Genomic DNA, 20,438 nt, shown 5'->3' with positions numbered 1-20,438 from the left:
CCTTAGCAGATAATGCCCCCAAAGCATGATGTTTAGCACCCTCCTCCCCCCCCCCCCCCCCCCTCCATGCTGCTTCACAGTAGGGATGGTGTTCTTGGGATGCAACTCATCCTTCTTTTTCCTCAAAGCATGACAAGTGAAGTTTAGACCAAAAAGTTCTACTTTGGTCTCCTCTGACCACATGACTTTCTCCCCGACCTCCTCTGGATCATCCAGATGGTCATTGGCAAACTTTAGACGGGCCTGGACATGTGATGACTTGAGCCGGGGAACCTTCCGTGCAATGCATGATTTGAAACCATGACGGCGTAGTGTTCTACCGACAGTGACCTTTGAAACTGTGGTCCCAGCTCTCCATGTCACTGACCAGCTCCTCTCTTGAAGTTCTGGGCTGATTCCTCACCTTTCTTATCAGTGATACCCCACGAGGTGAGATCTTGCCTGGAGCCCCAGTCTGAGGGAGACTTACAGTCGTCTTTAGCCTCTTCCATTTTCTAACAATTGCTCCAACAGTTGATCTATTTTCACCAAGCTGCTTGGCAATTGCCCCGTAGCCCTTTCCAGCCTTGTGGAGGTCCACAATTTTGTCTCTGGTGTCTTTTGACAGCTCTTTGGTCTTGCCCATGGTAGTAGTTGGCATCTGACTGACTGTGGGCAGGACAGGGGTCTGTAAAGAGCTCAGACAGGTGCTACTAAGTTAGATTAATGAGTGGAGTAGAGGTGGACTTTTTAAAGGCGCAGTAACAGGTCTTTGAGAGCCAGAATTCTAGTTCAAATACTTATGTTTCAGCAGTGCAAGACGAATAAGTTATTTTAAAAATCATACAATGTGATTTCCTAAATGTATTTTTTTATTTATTCTGTCTCTGAGTGGGAATGCACCTACAATGTGAATTTCAGACCCCTCCATGATTTCTAAGTGGGAGAACTTGCAAAATCGCAGGATGTTCAAATACTTGTTCTTCACTGTATATACAAGAATATAACTACTATAATACTGCTTCCTCTGTACATGAATATAACTGCTATAATACTGCCTCCTATGTACATGAATATAACTACTATAATACTGCTCCTATGTACAAGAATATAACTACTATAATACTGCTCCTATGTGCAGGAATATAACTACTATAATACTGCCTCCTATGTACATGAATATAATACTGCTCCTATGTACAAGAATATGACTACTATAATACTGCTCCTATGTACAAGAATATAACTACTATAATACTGCTCCTATGTACAAGAATATAACTACTGTAATACTGCCCCTATGTACAAGAATATAACTACTATAATACTGCCTCCTATGTACAAGAATATAACTACTATAATACTGCTCCTATGTACAAGAATATAACTACTATAATACTGCCTCCTATGTACAAGAATATATCTACTATAATACTGCCTCCTATGTACAAGAATATAACTGCTATAATACTGCCTCCTATGTACAAGAATATAACTACTGTAATACTGCTCCTATGTACAAGAATATAACTACTATAATACTGCTCCTATGTACAGGAATATAACTAGTCATTCACACGTATCTTTGCTGCAGAATGTGTGGCAGCTCCTAGGATTTCTGCCCTGCCTTTATAGTCTATCATCCCAGATAGGAATACCCATTTAATAAAACCAGTAACATAACGGACCAGTCTGAAAGATGCCAAAAATCTTTGGCTGCCATGACCTAAAATAGATTTTATTTTCCTCTTTCTATAAAACACAAACCTGTTTGAAAAAAGTGACAGAAAAGGGGGAGGCGTCAGTAAAATAAATTAGATGTGCACACAGATGTCAACATTGTTTGCAGCAGGAGTTGAGAACAAAAGTGGGTATGGGGGTGGTGGAAGGGTCTGATCAAGACGGATTTATTTGGGGGGGTAACAGCTGCTGTGGGGGGAGGGGTGTGGGGTAGGGTTTGGTTCCAGGGATCAGCTGCCTTGAGGAGCAGTGCTCTGGATGCAGTGTGTACAGCAGCCACTGGGTGGCAGTGTTGTGTAAGAGTCGCATAGCAAATCCAAGCAGGTGCCTGGCATCGGGAGAGGGGGGGGGGGGGGGGGGGTGCTGGTGCAGCTCTGCACTTGGGGGATAAGATGCTAATTTTGGTATATTCAAGGAAACTGATAAATAGAGGGTTGAAGGAGGTGAGTTTAGGAGCCCCTGTCTCTGCTGCATGAAGTATCTTGCAAAAATTCAGTTCCAGATTTTGAGGAAACTATCCCACGATCCTGTAGCGACCGCCATCCCATCCGCGGTGACGCCGAGGCAGCTGACGCGGTTGTCGTGCCCAGATAGCACACCTGTCAGATTACAAAAAATTAATTATAGGAATTGACCAATAGGATTCTTTCAATTATAAATGGCATTTCTTTATTTTATTTCTGCTTCTGGGAAAGCTGGGTCACAGACCTTCATGTCAGATGCGGAGTGATATTATTGCCTAGCAATGACTCTCACGAGGGCCCCTGTACACACTGGGGGAGATTTATCAAAATTGATGTGAAGGAAAACTGGTTTTGTTGCCCATAGCAACCGGTCAGATTCCTACTTACATTTTCTAAAGGAGCTGTGAGAAATTTAAGCTGGAATCTGATTGGTTGCCATGGGCAACTAAGCCAGTTCTATTTTACACCGGTTTGATAAATCTCCCCCATTATGTTTTGACGCCTGAACTCGCATTCATCCAGCAACACCTTAAAGGGGTTGTCCAGTTTCCGAATTAAACTGTTTAACCCTCTGGATCAACCTGCAATAATAAGCCGCTAAGTACTTACCTGCCGATCCTGCCATACAGCACTGGTTCTCCTGGCCCGACTATTTAGCAGTGACGTAACGCCGATAACACATGGCTGCTGCAGCCAATCACTGGCCTCAGTGGTGTACCCAGAGAGGCCAGTGATCGGCTGCAGTGGTCACATGTTGTTTACATGACGTCACTGCTGCAGCCGGTAAAAAAAAAAAAAGAGAACCGGAGTGGTAGCGTGGGATTTGGCAGGTAAGTACTTAACCATTCATTATTGTAGGTTGATTCAGAATGTTATCTGGTTTCATCCTGAAACTGGACACCCCCTTTAAGTATGGAAAAGTTTTAGGGATCCTTCACACACAGTTTTGTCAATGGCATTTTTTGCGCACAAGTGTATTTCATATGGTAGCTGATGTGTTTTTTTTTAAGGTGTTTTTTGCATGCTTAGCATTCTTAGGGTGGGTTCGCATTGGCGTTATTGAATTCCGTTATAGGTTCCTTTATAACAGAATATAATTGAATTCTAGGAAGGGATGCAAAACGGAAGCCTTTAAGAGGCATTCCGTTTTGCGCCGTCCTAATACACGTCTATGGGGACAAATAACGGTTCCTGTCAACGGGACTATTTTTCAGTCAGACAAACGGAACCGTCATGTGCCCCCTTAAATATGTATTAGGATGGAGCAAAATGGAATGCCTCTTAAAGGCTTCCGTTTTCCATTCCATCCTCGAATTCCGTTATATTCAGTTATAACAGAACCTATAACGGAATTCAATAACGCCAATGCGAATCCGCACTTATAGAGTAAAGAATGTACCCCCTGTGGTGTGGTCACTTCCATTGTAGAGTATTATTGGGGGAAAAAAGCATTGTTAAAAAAAATGCATAAAAAAATGCCAACACACATTACATATGTGTTTTCTGAAGCGGATGCAAAACTTGGTGAAAAATACCGGTTTCTCCTGTGTTTAATATTTCCCATAGACTTCCATGCATTTCTGGAGGTGGCATTTTTTTGACTAAAATCGCTGCAAAAATGCCTCAAAAAACCTATATATGAGCCCACAGTATGGGGGCGCTACCACACCTCTCCTGCATTCACACCGGGTAATTACATCACCAGTGTAAACGAGCCTTGAGGGACAGCTGAACAGAATGGGTGCGACGACATCTTGCTGCCGTCTCCTGAGGTAATGGCAGTGTCTTAAGAAGAAAAAACCATCAGCAGTCACCAATGAACCTGAGACGGTAGATTAGAAGCTGCTAAACCCGTTTATGAGATAATCTGAGGCTTTGGCTTTTCCCATTGACCACAAGAGACCAAGAAAAATACACAAGTGTCAAAAATGGCTGACAGGAAGTGTGTCCTTGTTGCCATAGCAACCATCCTCCCAGAGCTCTTCAGAAATGAAAGTTGATCTCTTACTGGTTGTTAATGGCAACCAACCCTTAACCCATAGGGTTCCTAATACCCCTTTTGGCGTGTTATTTGGGCACTATGGAGGTATTATTAGAATTTACATCACAGGGCACCGTCCAAATTAAAGGGCCCGTACACCCTCAGTAGCAGTCGACTGAATGCTCAGTTGGCAAACAATTATTATTCCTTATTTTCTATACACAGTACATGCATACTCGGCTGCCAGACACCTCTGTCAGCGGCTCATCACCTGTGGGATTGGGTATGTTGAAATCCAGTATGCCCCAGCCTTCATTACAGAGACCTCTGCCTTCGGGGGCCTCCAGAATTCACAAGTTTAGCCGACTTTCCTAATGTGTATGGGCACCTGAAGGTCGACCCTGGGAATGACTGTGACATTGACTGAATACCCACGGGAGGCCGCCATCTTGGGTTGTCTTATGACTTATGTGGTTATTAAAGGGGTTGTCTCATGACAAATACTTACCACATAGAGGATAAGTATCTGATCAGCCGGGGTCCAGCTGGTGGGGTACCACCCAATCACGAGAACGGGTGCCCCATGTCCCCCTGTTTGAATAGTGTGGCATGCATGCTGCCGCCTTATTTATCTCTATGGGACTTCCGCAGATAGCCTGTGGATAGGGCAAGAGTCAGCAGCCTCCCGCACTCCAGCTGTTGTAAAACTACAAGCCCCAGCATGCTCCTTTCACTTTTATGAGGTTTCTGAGAACAGGACAGCAAGTATGCATGCTGGGAGTTATACTTTTACAACAGGTGGTGTGCCGAAGGGTTATTGACGACAGGATACAGGATGTATTGGTCAAGGAACAACCCCTTTAAGGCTCGAAACATATTAAATTGTTTAATTAGGAGGCTCAAGTAAACACTACAGGAAGTAGAAATACTCTTTAATGGCGACCATGGACTATAGTTAAGGTGTCAGCAATCTCCAGCACTCCCAGCATGCTCTATTCACTTGTATGGGAGTAAATATGCAAAACACGGATACCGGTCGTGTGCATTCCACATTTTGCAGACTGGAATGTCCGTCCCATAATAGAACAGTCCTATCTTTGTCTGTAATGTGGACAATAACAGGACCTGTTCCGATTTTTTGTGGAATGGACATTCGGACATACGGATACGGAATGCACATGGAGTCATTTCCGTTTTTTGCGGCCCCATTGAAGTGAATGGTTCCGCATACGGGCCACAAAAAAAAATTAACAAAAATTAAGTTCTTGTGCATGAGCCCTAAGTAGGGTGAACTCACTTAGCTTGGCCATGTTAGTTTAATGGCAGCAAGGAAGATCAGCAGCTACCGAGTTCCACCTATTTCAGAGGAAACCAACCTGACAAGATGCTGGTTGGTCAATGGTGGGCAGCTGTCTCACTGTCCATCTGTGTCCATGGACCACCTTCCTATCTATGGCCCATGTGATGCCAAATTATCAGGACAATAGCCATCCTAAGACAGTAGTTATAGGAAACCAATGGTCCGGCACCAGGTGGTCCATTACCGCTGGCTATCGTGCATTTACTGTGTATAGATGCATACTAGACCATTGGAAGTTCTAGACTACTATTAGGAACCAAGGGACTGAAAAAGATATGATGGGGTTAAGAGACGACTCACCAACTCTTTCACATTTTAGGGAATCCCATATGTTGCAGTTGAAGTCGTCGTAGCCTGCCAGGAGGAGGCGTCCACTGCGGGAGAACGCCACTGAGGTGATGCCACAGATGATGCTGTCCTGAGAGTAGACGCTGAGCTCCTGGTCAGCACGCAGGTCAAACAAGCGGCATGTGGCATCATCGGAGCCTGTGCAGATGGCCTGACCACTAGGGAAGAACTGTGTGGAGGATGGGGTTAGACCACTGTTTCATTTTTACATGACCCTCCCAATTCTTCTGTCCTCTCCCATACTCACACAGATGGCATTGATGTCTGACTCGTGCCCTGTAAACGTCTGTCTGCACTCGCCCTCCCGCACGTCCCACAGCTTGGCGGTGGCGTCACAAGCCCCGGAAACGAAGAGGTTAAAGTCGGGAGACACGGCCAGGCTCATGCAGTCTCCTGTGTGGCCCACGAACACCGTCTTCTGCTGCCCGGTTTCGATATCCCACAAAGCACTGGAGGACAAATAAGGAGGTTGAGATATTCAATACTGAGGCCTCAAAGTGTGGACGTCCCTGTTAGGGGGGCACTGGTTCACATTCTACATTGGGAGCCTCATGGCTGGATTTGAAATTATGGAACTAAAGCTGTGATAGTTATGGAGGTACCAAGGTTATCACTGTTTTGGGGACATTGGGGTTGTCACTATTATGGGACCACTATGGCTTTCATGACTTGCTCTTTAAAGCAGGCACAGTGTCTCTCGCTATTATAAGGGCATGGGGCTGTTGTTATTGAGGCACTAATGTAAACGTTAGGTCTGAGAGTGACTACAGTGCTTCACTCACTCTGGAGGACCTGTCCTGTCCTCCATCACACAGACAACCCAGTGATATGATTGGGCATGGTGTAATGCTTCATTTTCCCTGTGGTGGCGCTGTGGGAAACGGAACACTTCCTGTCAGGTTTCCAGTAACTGATCGCTGAGGGTCTCAGCAGAGGGACACTTTGTGATCAGCTTATTGTCGGGGGACCCTTCTAATAAGTAAAGATTGTCCAAAGTGAAGACCCCTCTAATAATGGTACCCAGCCAAATACTGAACTTGCACAGATCTGCGCACTTACCAGGTGGTGTCTCCTGAGCTGGTTACAATCTGGTTATCATCCAAGAATCTGCAGCAGGAAAGATAACCTGAAGATAGAAAAAATCCACCAAGATGAAAAAAATTAGGTGTGACGACAGTTAACCCCGATATCCCCTCTCTGTCCATTACCCCTTTAATGGGGCTTTCTGGGCAGTGTCGGACTTGCCCACCAGTCTACCAGAGGATCCTCCGGTGGGACCAGGCTCTGATACCATAGTGGGCCCCAAAGATCCAGGAGAAAAAAACACTTGCAGACAATAAATTGCCACTAGAGACTTTATTGATATAGGGATTGGGCCCCAAAAATAATCTCCTCTGGTGGGCGCAAGGAATCCCCGTCTGACCCTGTTTCTGGGACTGAAATATTGATGCACTCTCTTTTGGAAAAACAACAATATTGGGGGTCTGATCCCCACGGATCTGCAGAATATTGATAGTCAGTCCCCTATTGATCAGACCTTGATCAGACCTAAAGATAGATTATCAATGGCGGCATAACGGAGAAAAACTGACCTGTGTGAGCGGCCAGCTCCCTGCTGACCCGGACGTTTCCCTCCCGTGTCTTTAAATTGTAGATGGAGCACATGTTGTCCAAACCACCGCATGCAACAAAGTTACCAGAGGGTGCATAGGAGCAGGTCATCACCCAGGAGGATCGCAGGGGGATAGCATGAACCTAGAAGAATATGGAAGCCATGATGTGGAGTTGATGCATTAATATAATGAAACAGGAGGGTTGGGCAGGTTACATGTCTCAAATTATAAAAACAAGGTGAGAATGTACAGAAATTTTGTTAAAGAGGTTCTCTGGGAATTAAGAAAATGGAAATACTTAAATATTACTTTATTATAAATATATTCCTTAATGCCTTTCATTAGTTATTATGGCTTGTTTTGTCTGAGGAGCAATCATTAGGAGAAATTTAATGGCCACCGTCCTATTAGTACACATAGAACCTGTCCTAATCACACAGGACTTCACAACACTGAGCTAAGGAGCTGCCTCATCCTCCTCTCTACTTGTCAGGGATTATGATCCCGAATACAGCTGATAAAATCTTCAGCTGAATCTATGTAGGAATGGAGAGGAGACATCAAATACAGAGAGGATGGACAGGACAGACTGCGGTAATGGAGACTGCATACAGGAGCTGTTGCTCATTACCCCCACCTCCTCTCTGTCCTTCATGTCTCCTCATGGACTCCATTCCTACAGAGATGCAGCTGAAGATCTTATCATCTGAATTCAGAATCATAATCCCTGACAAGCAGAGTAGAGAGCTCAGTGTCCTGCTGTGTGATTAGGACAGGTTTTGTGTGTACTAATAGGACGACGGCCATTTTATTTCTCCTAATGATTGCTCCCCAGACAAAACAAACCATTATAACTAATGAAAGGTATTTAGGAATGTGTTTATAATAAAGTAATATTTAAGTATTTTCATTTTCTTAATTCCCGGAGAACCCCTTTAACCTCTTGTTTTTTTTTTTTTGTTTTTTTTTTGTATCAAGCATTCTAGCAAGAACAGAAGAACAATTGCACAACTTACTAATAAACTTTACTATTCAATTTCTCACCTTTTTTAAGACTTGTCTTTGCTGTCAGTGAATGAGAACACTTGCATTTCCATTCAGAGGCAGTAATCCTAGACATAGCTAGTCCTGCTGAGAAGTGGATGCAGTTGTACAGGTATACTGCCTCTGAATGTGGTCAAAATATTCCTATTCACTAAAAGCAAGCAGTTGTTTTTTATTTTATTTTTGAATAGGGATGATATTAAACACAAAGGGGAAAAATGTCCTTCCTCCCAAACCAAACTGGCGCTATAAAGTTGCCAAAACCGAGTTTTGTGAAATTTTGAATGCCATTGCAATTTTTTATGCTGCCCTCGCCAGTTTCTGAAAAGGATCATGGAGTGGGCAGGGCAATGTGGGCCCCAGCACATTTATCATCATTTACCCCAGAAACTGGCATAGGGAGGTGATGAATCCCCAATAGTACCGTATATTAGTATGACCTATCCACAGGTAAGAGATAAGTATCTGACCGGTAGGGATGCGTGCTCTAGAACCCCCCCAATCCTGAGAATGGGGGACTTGTGTTTCTATACGAATGCCTGCTTGACATTCTTTCCTGGGACCTCCATACTTGTGATCGGTGGGAGTCTGGGACCCCGATTAATCAAATAATTATCCCCAACCGTTTCTCCTCCTTGGAGGATCTCTGCCGTATTATTTTCTCACTTCTTTGATATATCTATTTTTATGTCTGCCCTGATCTCAGTTTACATGCAGTTAAAAGGACATATGTGCATGGGAGATGGGGGTCTCAGTCCTCCTGATTAGACCGGAAAGTACAAAGCATATGTAATTGTAGAAGATTGTAAAAGTTCACCTTGTTTGTTGTGTATGTGTCCCAAACGATAAGTTTTCCATCTTGAGAGGCGCTGACCAGGAGCCTGTATGACATAATACACCATGTCTATAGTATATATAGGAGAACCCTGATACAATTAGATTATACTGTCTATGTAAAATATACTGCACCTCCCAATATCACCGACCACTGGACATGACCACAATACAATTCTATTATTCTGTATACATAGAACACTACAACCCCCAACATGACCTGGACATGACCATAATACAATTCCATTATACTCTATACATAACACACAACAACCCCCAACATGACCTGACCACGGGACATGACAATAATTCAACTCTATTATACTGTATACATAGAGCACTACAACCCTCAACATGACCTGACCATTGAACAAGACCATAAAACATTCTATTATACTCTATACATACAACACTACAACCCCCACTACTAGAAAAGACCTTAATACAATTCTATTATAATGTATACATAGAACACTACAACTCCCAACATGACCATAATACAATTCTATTATATTGTAAACATTGAACATGACAACCCCCAACATGACCGACTACTGGGCAAAACCATAATACAATTCTGTTACACTCTATACATAGAGGACTACACCACCCAACATGACTGACTACTATTCTATTATACTCTATAGATACAACATTACAACTCCCAACATGACTGACCACTGGACACAACCATAATACAAGTCTATTAGACTCTATATATAGATCACTACAACTCCCAACCTGACCCGATCACTGGACATGACCATAATACAGTTATTTACATAGTAAGTACCTTGAGTCAGTCGACCAGTGCATTGCGTAGATTTTGGCCAAGTGACCACGCAGCGTTCTTCTGGTGCGCAGCTGTATGCGTCCAACCACCTCCATCCCAGATGTGATCTGAAGACAGAAGTTGTGAGCGGTCAACACTTTTTACTTGGCGAACTCAACAGAAATGGATCTCCGGAAGAAAGCTACTCACCTGTTCTAAGGTTGTGTCTGCACATTGTTTTCTGGCGTCCTGAAAGTAAATAATGAAGATCTATTATCTTCGGACATCTTACTGATGGAAGAAGCTCCCCAGATACTACAAGCTGGAAGACGCTCTACAAATTCTGCTACCGGAGACTTGTGTCCCTGGACATCGGTTTGTGGGTTCAGACCTTATACAGTTGGCCAAAAATTTCCATCAGCCAAATAATGAATACTCTAGCTAGCAGAAATGTCTTCCTACTGAAGGTTTCCTTCAAACCTTCCAAATATGGCAAAGAAGACAAGGCTGGAACCATGTTGAACATGTAACGTTTTGGAAGGGGTCACTGACCAGTATTAATGGAGAATAAATTGGTTCTCACAGGAAGAGTTACATAGTATCTTTAAAAACAAGTCTAATCTCAACCTCAATGTAACTTGTTTATGTGTTGATCCAGAAGAAGCCAAAACAAAACCCATGTAAGATGTCTTGAAGGATCAGCTGACTGCCATAGGAAAGAAGGACCAGGGCCAGGGGTGCTGGATTATGGCATACCTGGTCCTGTGTTCCTGCAGGAGATAAGTCACCCCAGTAGCCCATTCCCCTCTCCCCAATGAAAACACATGCACGCTCAGCTGAACCAAATATATGGGGGACTCAGGAAGAACCTATATCTAATTGTTAAACCAAATGGAGATCTAGGATGGCACAAGTCCAGTGATTTACCGCAATCTGCTTCTTCAGAGCCTCTGCCTCTTGACGTAACTCCTCGAGCTCCCCCATCTTGAGAACTGTGTAGAGACAAAGCGTGAAGAAGAATGAGTAGGTCCATCTCTGATCAGGTAGATAACACAGACATGATAATATTTGTGGATGCTTGACCTTTCCAAAAATCACAGAGAAGATGGAATCATTTTTGTAAAATTCATTTCCTGATTTTGTGAGTGACAACTGTTTTTTTTCTGTGACTTGCTCCACCTGTTTTCAGGTAAACAAAAGCATTTGGGAACCTTCCTGGAGGATGACTGGTGGACTAGACTGATCCTGACCCTGGTAAGAACAAGATATGGCACCGTGCACTCCAGGTGCTTATGGCTGCCTAGCAGAATGCTCATTGCTCTACCAATTCCTCCAGTATGGACCCAGAGATTGTATTTGCTTTAGTCTCTGATGTTCAATGGTTTAGTGCCCTAATCCCAGTGGTCTGGTATTTTAGTTCCCTAGTCCTTGGTGTCCAGTGGTTTAGTGCACAAGTCCCTGGTGTCCAGGGGTTTAGTGCCCTAGTCACTAATGTCCAGTGGTTTAGTGGTCAAGTCCTTGGTGTCCAGTGCTCTAATCCTAGGTGTCTTGTGGTTTAGTGCCCTAGTCCCTGGTGTCCAGTGGGTTGTAAACCCAGTGCCCTGTTCATAATATCTGTTTGTTTAACTGCCTAGTCTCTGGTGCACAATGATTTAGTTCCCTAGTCCCTGTTTTTTAAAGTCTTTTGTTACCCAAGCGTGCTGTTCCTGGTGTCTATTGTTTTAGTTCCCTAGTCCCTAGGGTCCAGTGGTTTAGTGCCCTAGTACATAATGTCCAGTGGTTTAGTTCCCTAGCCCCTAGTGTTCAGTGGTTTAGTGGACAAGTCCCTGGTGTCTAGTGGTTTAGTGCCCTAGTCCATGGTGTTTAGTAGTTTGGTGTCCTAGCCCTGGTGTCCAGTAGTTTGTAAACCCAGTGCCCCGTTCCTAGTGTAGGTTTAGTTCCCTAGTCCCTGGTGTTAAGTGGTTTAGTGCCTTAGTTCCTAGTGTCCAGTGATTTTCTACCCCATTGGTTTAGTGCCTTAGTCCCTGGTGTACATTATTTAGTTCCCTAGTCCCTGGTGGTAAGTGGTTTAAATCCTTAGATACTGGTTGCCAGTCATTTTGCACCCCATTGGTTTAGTTCCCTAGTCCTTGGTGGTAAGTGGTTTAGTGCCTTAACCCCTGGTGACCAGTGGTTTTGGTACCTAAAAGTCATCCCATGGGCAAGTCCAACACTTCACTCATTAAGGATCTTGTGGACCCCTTATGAGGACCTGGTTGGGAACATGTACTAAATACCTAGATGTGGCAGACAACCATTGGCAGGGGATTCATGCCTCACAATGAGCATTGTTGTACCCACCATTTGGTTGAAGCTACCATTACAAAAGAACATGGTGGGCAACGATTCAGTGGCACCTCTAATTTCTGTAGGTTCACCCATTAACTTAATTAACACAGCGGAGGATGAATCATATCGGTCGTAACACCTATGAAACCTGATGATGAAGACATTATCTTCTTCGATCATCAGAATCTGGAAATTTGCCCCTTTATGGCCGTCTCTATAGATATTTGGGTGGTTTTTGATTCCTCTTGAACATGGATTTTGCAGGAATATATGTCGATGACCTATCCTCGGTCATCATTGTGTGATCGGTGGGTGTCTGGGTCACCTTTGTGTCTATGGCAGGTTGATTCATGGACTAAGCACTCCGGTCCGTCCCTGCTTTCATCTCAGTAAAAACAAGTGCAGTAACACGCAGTGACAGGTGACGCCATTAGTACTATGCAAATTGTGCACTTTAAAACCCCATGGATTTGCCTAATTTACCCATTTAATTTGGTCACAGGAGACATTTTCGGCTCCAGCAGAGACAGATGGCACAAGGTACGTTCCAGTCTAAACTAGGACTTATGTATCGTCCAACATGTGGCTTCTGTGGGGCCCCTGGTGAAAGAAAGGCCAGGTTGGCCCTGTCCCTGGGGGCATGAACTTGCACTTTTCTAAGGGGGTGGGTCACATCACCCCTCCGTCCCATAAGGGGGTGGAAACTGATAAGCCCCTTCATTTGGCAATATATAGACTAGGGTATGTCATATCATTATGATCGGTGAGGGTCTTCCCTCTAGGACCCCAGCAGATCCAGAAAAGAAGAGGCCAACATCCTTCTGGCATTTCTCCTGCATAAGGACCACCTGCCGTGCCACCCATCTCCATGAATATGGCCGTGCTTCAAAGCAGGTGCAAAGTAACACTGTTACAAAACTGCAGCTCTCATTTAGCGACGCCCCAGCGGAACGACCCTAGAAGGGGCATGCACTTTAACAACCATTTTTTCTATCGCTCCAATACTTCTCACATTAAAGATAGGCAATTTTGCAAGCAGTCGATTAAAAATCATAAAAAATGCTTTTGCCCGATACATAGGCAGTGCAACAAAATATCACAGGAAAAAAAACCTGGATGACGTGAGAAAAAGCAGAGCAACTAAAAACGTGGCCAAATGATCTCAACCGGAGCAGAGCTGAGTGACTGGAACGGCGTGGCATGAACTGAGTCCTTCCCTTGTTTGCGGTAGGATTTACAGCCCATTAGAGGCGGATGGGGGAGAGAAGCGTTACTGCCTTTACCCCATCAAACCCGTGTTAAAGGGGGCCTCCAGCATCGGTGAGGGATCCCCAATATTTGACCAGTGGGGTGCACTACGCCCCCTACATGTTTACCCCACCACAACACATCACACTCCTCTTCCCTGTGGCTTTGCCCGATCCAGTTTTATGTAAGTGTGCTGCCGTAAGATGCAGTACCAGGCACTGCCACAACTGTATCGATGGCGCTGTGTCTATAATGATCAGGTGGTCATGAATGTCCCACATGGGTGGAGGACGCTGAGATGTGGGGAGCTGCTTGCTGGAGCCCTCACAGTATACAGCTGCTTTGGCCACAGGGATTATTTGTCCCTTGCCTAAAAAAAATGGCATCAAAGAAAAACTAAATATTTGGGGCTTCCAGTCTATGGCTACACTGCACAAGATGGAAGCCTACAAAGCAAGCTCTGTACAGACACTGAACAAGTAGATGGCCTCTGAAGAATTGTGAGTGCAGCTCTGGACTATAATACAGGATGCAACTCAGGAGCAGTACAGGATAAGTAATGTAATGTATGTACACAGTGACTGCACCAGCAGAATAGCGAGTGCAGCTCTGGAGTATAATACAGGATGTAACTCAGGAGCAGTTCAGGATAAGTAATGTATGTACACCATGACTGCACCAGCAGAATAATGAGTGCAGCTCTGGAGTATAATATAGGATGCAACTCAGGAGCAGTACAGGATAAGTAATGTAATGTATGTACACAGTGACTGCACCAGCAGAATAGTGAGTGCAGCTCTAGAGTATAATACAGGATGTTACTCAGGATCAGTACAGGATAAGTAATGCATGTACACAGTGACTGCACCAGCAGAATAGTGAGTGCAGCTCTAGAGTATAATACAGGATGTAACTCAGGATCAGTACAGGATAAGTAATGCATGTACACAGTGACTGCACCAGCAGAATAGTGAGTGCAGCTCTGGAGTATAATACAGGATGTAACTGAGGATCAGTACAGGATAAGTAATGTAATGTATGTACACAGTGACTGCACCAGCAGAATAGTGAGTGCAGCTCTGGAGTATAATACAGGATGTAACTGAGGATCAGTACAGGATAAGTAACTTTCAACTTTCCCTCTTCCACTATATGTAGGTTATCAAGGGCAGGAATGATAGGAAGTGGAGCAAGACATGGCAGCAGGATCAGACTACACATAGGGTTTTTGTAGTCTGTTACCATGGAGATACATAGGTTTTCAGTGCCTATACATAAATACGATAGATCAAAATATCCATTATTGCAGATGCATTGGAGCAAAACTATAATACCCTTTTACACTATTATTTGATCGCTGTGTACACACAAACAATAGGATTTTTTTATATTTTTTTAGGGAAACTTTTTGCAAAGTTGCTTCCTCTATTATTTTTGATGTGCTGGAGCAATGCAAAGTCCTTGCAAATGTATACGCGCCCTTTAAAATCTACTTGGTACCCACAAGATTACAAAAAATTCTGTTTTATACTGTGGATTGTCCAAAAATACCCAGTGCAGACATGTTACCACCCCCCATGATAGCCTGCGGGTCGCTGCCAGACCTGCCCTGCGCTCGCCTCTCTAGTCTTTTGTTTCTGAGCCTCTTAATTTTCTCTTAAATTTTTTTTCCTGGAAATGGCCGTCCAGAGGGCATCAGTCGCTCCCGGATAACTGCCTAAATCCCGCATTAATTGCCAAATCCCCTTCCTGTCAATCACTGCTGTTTTCATTTTTCGCTTCTGTCTCTGCCACAGATTTTTCGTGTCGCCGCTGCTTTTTGCCATTTAGTTGCAGCTTTTTTTTTTTTTTAAACCTGATGTTTCTCCAATGTCTGCTGCCGTATAAACTTTCGCTGCGCCGCTCACTCTCAAGACCTGACAGATGGCGGCCTCTCTGCCTCTTTAAGCAGATAAACGAATTCCGCAATTTCCTAAAGCTGCAAATGCAGGGACTGGTGTGATGGGAAGATGTGTGTCCGATGCCAGACGTCACGTAACAGTGAGACAAAGACTAATCTGCCGCCGGGGAAGAGGGCACCAGGAGTATCGGGGGCAGAGAGTGATGTAGCAGAGCCCGAATTGTCACTTAATGCTATGCAGTCCTGTGTAAAATCTCAGAGATGAGATCGCCATGACAAACTCAGCACTGCTACACGAGACCCTCTACTGCAACTCTAATACTGCCTCAGTAGGGATGCCTAGGATTATCGGGGGCAGAGAGAGATGTAGCAGAGCCCAATTCGACACTTAATGCTATGCAGTGCAGTGAAAAATCACAGAGATGAGATAGCCATGACAAACTCAGCACTGCTACACGTGACCCACTGCTACATCTGTAACAAGGCCTCAGTACGGATATCTAGGGGTACAGCTATATATTTGAAAAAAAATTTAGGTGTACATTTGGGCATAGGGGACAAGATGGAGAAGGTGGTACAGGAAGTGGATAGAAAGTTGATATTTGTAGAAGGGCAGGACTGGCACCCTGAACGGTGAGGGAGTCCTGCCTGGCACCAACCAAAATTTTGTGTGTCACTTCTTATTTTGATGGGTTGTACTTGGTTTTCATATAGTCACTATGGGGGAGATTTATCAAACCTGGCTTATTTGTCCATAGCAACCAATCAGATTTCACCTTGCATTTCTCAAAACTCCTTTGGAAAATGAAAGGTGGAATCTGATTGGTTGTCATGGGCAACAAAGCCATTTTTCCTTTTACACCAGTATTGATCCATGTTCCCCCTCCAGGACTGGATAAACATGGCCGCTTTCTTCCAAAAACAGCGCCACAACTGCCCAGGGGTCGCGTGTGGTATTGCGGTGCAGCACCATTCACTTTAACTGAGCTGAGGGGCAATAATGGGCACAATTTTTGAAAAAAAGCACTGCGGTCTTTAGTCATGTGACGCACGTCATGGCCAAAGTCGTTTTGCAGCGCCAGCCATAAGTGGAGATATAATCTAGAGGGCACAGTATAGGGATCTATTGGACATATATATACAATCGTATACATCTGTACCTATAAAATGGGGGTATTTGAAAGTACATGGCTGAAGGTACTGCTAGTTATTTAAAGGCACTGCTAGTTATTTGGTGCTTCACTGACATCCAGTGGAGGCCATTTTGTGTGTCGAGCCAATGGCTAAAGGAAAAACGGTCTCTGTTGCCCGGAGCAACCAATCAAAGCACAGCTTTCATTTTTTCAACAGCACTATAAGAAATGAAAGCTACGCTCCGATTGGTCGCTATGGGCACTGAAGGCAACTCAAAAATCTGCCCTATTTGTGAACCTAATGGGGAGTGTTTTATCAAAACTGTTGCCCATAGCAACTAATCAGATTCCACCTTTCATTTTTCAGAGCTTCTTTGGAAAATGAAAGGTGGAATCTGATTGGTTGCTATGGACAATTAAGGCAGTTTTTTATTACGCCAGTTTTGATAAATCTCCCCATTGCGTTTATTATAAAGAGGGCGACACCTGAGTTGCCTTCATGTTCCTAGGCGTGAGCAATAAAGGATGGAGTAGGGGGGAGTGCACCATGATCTGCCGCTTCAGGAAAACTGAGTGACAACCTCTGCAGGACAGAAATAGAGGCCCTAATGGGTTGTCACCTGGCTTTTCCAGAAGGGAGGAGTTGAAAGGATCCACACAATATATGCAAATCAGTGGATTCCTCTCAGCTGATTGGCCGGTCGGGATCAGCCGACTGGATCCAGGGCGCTTAAGGGGATCGGGGATATCGCAACGCCTCGATTAGTGTTTTTAGGATGCAGAGATCACTTCTCCATAAAAGAAAACTGATGTCACTCCTTTACTTTCCTCACTTTTCTTATCACATGTTCAGGTCCAAAGCTAAATTCAGAATTCTGGGATCTCATATATACCAGTTATACAGCTTGAAGTGTTACGTCACATGACAGACAGCTTGAAGTGTTACGTCACATGACAGACAGCTTGAAGTGTTACGTCACATGACAGACACAAGGGGTGGAGTTAAACGGGTGTCTGTTTTTAGTGGCTACCAGCAGAAAATTAGAAGTAGCTCTTTATAAGTGAAGAAAAAAAAACAAAATAGCGCAAAACCTGTGCAATTTCATTAAAGCAAAGTATTTACAAAGTGGCTCAGAAAAATGTACAGATGAAAACCGTAAAGTTTTTTCTAAAAGTGGAATAATCCTTTAAGTGTTTGTAATAAGGTCTATACTGTATATATAGTGCTCACCGCAGCTCTTACCCATAAGGGCAGTCCTGTTGGAGGGTGTCGCTATTTTCCATTAGACTGTAAGCTCTGGAGTGCAGGGATCGCCTGCAAATATTTGCTCTTTAGCTTGTGTTTGCCTATGGAGCTCTATCAACACGAGTGGCGTTAATATTTACGCATATTGTCCCGGACTTTATATGGCTGACATCACTAGCCCATCCATTGTACTACACTGACGTTGTCTAGGCGCACTAATAACCTACACGATAAGTATAAAGTATACAAATACATGGTGCTGTCTAGAAACAGGCGGCAAGTAAACAGCTCCGCCATGACACTCCATACATGCAAATCAGAGGCACTGGGTGCGGGAATAATCCCCACGACCAACGCATAGGAAAATGACAGATGCCGGGAACGTCCAGGTTTTGCATGACTTGGTTAGGCTACTTTCACACTGGCGTTTTGGCTTTCCGTTTGTGAGATCCGTCAGGGGCTCTCAGAAGCGGTCCAAAACAGATCAGTTTTGCCCTAATGCATCAGTTTGCCTCCGTTCAGTCACCATTCCGCTCTGGAGGCGCTGCCTGCAGCTTTTTGCTGTCCGCCTGACGAAGCGGAGCCAAACGGATCCGTCCTGACACACAATGTAAATCAATGGGGACGGATCCATTTTCACAGACACAATCTGGCACAATAGAAAACGGATCCGTCCCTCATTGACTTTCAATGGTGTTCAAGACGGATTCATCATGGCTATAGAAGACATAATACAACCGGATCCGTTCATGACGGATGCATGCGGCTGTATTATTGTAACAGAAGCGTTTTTGCAGATCCATGACGGATCCGCAATAACGCTAGTGTGAAAGTAGCCTTATACATAAGCAGGACTGTACTGACTGCCACCATGTGTATAGCGCCAACATACTGCACAGCGCCGTACAAGAATCACATAGTGGGCTCTGCGTATGAATGGGATAAACTGCCAATCAGGGGACAGCTCGTGGAGGCCCAAATAGGTTCAGCCGTGCAATAATATTGTGTCATGTCCACTGGTCAGGACATGTTGGGAGTTGTAGTGTTCTATGCATAGACTATAATAGAATTGTAGTAGTATGGTCATGTCCAGTGGTCAGGACATGTTGGGAGTTGTAGTGTTCAATGTATAGAACATATTAGAATTGTAATATGGTCATGTCCAGTGGTTAGGTCATGTTGGGGGTTGTAGTGTTCAATGTATAGAACATATTAGAATTGTAATATGGTCATGTCCAGTGGTTAGGTCATGTTGGGGGTTGTAGTGTTCTATGTATAGAATATAATAGAATTGTAGTATGGTTGTGCCCAGTGGTCAGGACATATCGGGGGTTGTAGTGTTCTATGTATAGAATTTAATAGAACTGTATTATGTCATGTCCACTGGTCAGGACATGATTGGGGGTTGTAGTGTTCTATGTATAGAGTATAATAAAATTGTAGTATGATTATGTCCGCTGGTCAGGACATGTTGGGAGTTGTAATGTTCTAGGTATAGAATATAATAGAACTGTATTATGGTCATGTCCAGTGATCAAGACATGTTGGGAGTTGTAGTGTTCTATGTATAGAATATAATAGAACTGTATTATGGTCATGTTCAGTGGTCAGGGGTTGTAGCGTTCTATCTATGCAGTATAATAAAACTGTATCATGTCATGTCTGTTGGTCTAGTAATGTTGGGGGTTGTAGTATTCTATGTATAGAATATAATAGGAATTGTATGATGGTATTGTCTAGTGGTCAGACGTGTTGGGGGTTGTAGTGTTCTATGTAGAGAGTATAAAGCTAGGTCTACACGATGACATTTGTCGCACGACATTTTGTTGCACTAATGTCGTGCGACAATTTTTATAATGGCAGTCTATGGTGTCGCACTGCAACATGCTGTGACTGCGACGCAACAGTCGCAGAAAATCCATTTGAGATGGATTTTTCTGCAACTGTCGCGTTGCAGCATGTTGCAGTGCGGCACCATAGACTGCCATTAAAAAAATTGGTGCGCGACATTGGTGTAGTTGTGCCATATCTGTCGCGCGACAAATGTCGTCGTTTAGACCTAGCCTAATAGAATTGTATGATGGTTTTGTCTAGTTGTCGGTCATGATAGGGGTTGTAGTGTTCTATGTATAAAGTATAATAGAATTGTATTATGGTCATGTCCAGTGGTCAAGACATTCTGGGGGGTGTAGTGCGCATGTAGAGCATAGAAAATAATTGTATTATGGCCATCTCTAGTAATCAGGTCATGTTGGGGGTTATAGTGTTTTATTTATAGAGTATAATAGAATTGTGATATAGTCATGTCCAGTGGTGTAGTCATGTTGGGGGTTGTAGCGTTCTGTTTATTATATATAATAGAATTGCATTTTTCTCTCTGTATAGTAGACAGGGGTACAGGGGAAATCCCCGGTGGGCCCCTGAGCAAGGTGGGCCCCTGAGCAAGGT

At 44.0% G+C, this 20,438-nt stretch overlaps 1 protein-coding gene across 1 annotated transcript; it reads right to left on the bottom strand.

Moving 5' to 3' along the window:
- Nucleotides 1-1,701: 1,701 nt before the first annotated feature.
- On the bottom strand, nucleotides 1,702-11,126 carry GNB3 (G protein subunit beta 3). Its single transcript, XM_044297017.1, has 9 exons — nucleotides 11,063-11,126; nucleotides 10,346-10,384; nucleotides 10,157-10,263; nucleotides 9,347-9,410; nucleotides 7,465-7,627; nucleotides 6,932-6,998; nucleotides 6,120-6,321; nucleotides 5,825-6,041; nucleotides 1,702-2,318 (listed from the first exon to the last, which is right to left on the bottom strand). The coding sequence occupies exons 1-9, from the start codon at nucleotides 11,117-11,119 to the stop codon at nucleotides 2,212-2,214; spliced, it is 1,023 nt and encodes a 340-aa protein (XP_044152952.1). The 5' UTR covers nucleotides 11,120-11,126; the 3' UTR covers nucleotides 1,702-2,211.
- Nucleotides 11,127-20,438: the final 9,312 nt, after the last annotated feature.

This window comes from Bufo gargarizans, chromosome 6 (assembly GCF_014858855.1).
Source record: "Bufo gargarizans isolate SCDJY-AF-19 chromosome 6, ASM1485885v1, whole genome shotgun sequence".
NCBI classification, from domain to species: Eukaryota; Metazoa; Chordata; class Amphibia; order Anura; family Bufonidae; genus Bufo; species Bufo gargarizans.
This window is presented reverse-complemented; position numbering and strand designations above follow the sequence as displayed.

Excerpts from the sequence above, each read along its gene's own strand:
- GNB3 (XM_044297017.1), bottom strand. The coding sequence starts at position 11,119 with ATGGGGGAGCTCGAGGAGTTACGTCAAGAGGCAGAGGCTCTGAAGAAG. Across the intron at positions 10,385-11,062 it reads CTCTGAAGAAGCAGATTGCG|GACGCCAGAAAACAATGTGC; the intron begins GTAAATCACTGG and ends ATTTACTTTCAG. Across the intron at positions 6,042-6,119 it reads CAGACATCAATGCCATCTGT|TTCTTCCCTAGTGGTCAGGC; the intron begins GTGAGTATGGGA and ends TCCTCCACACAG.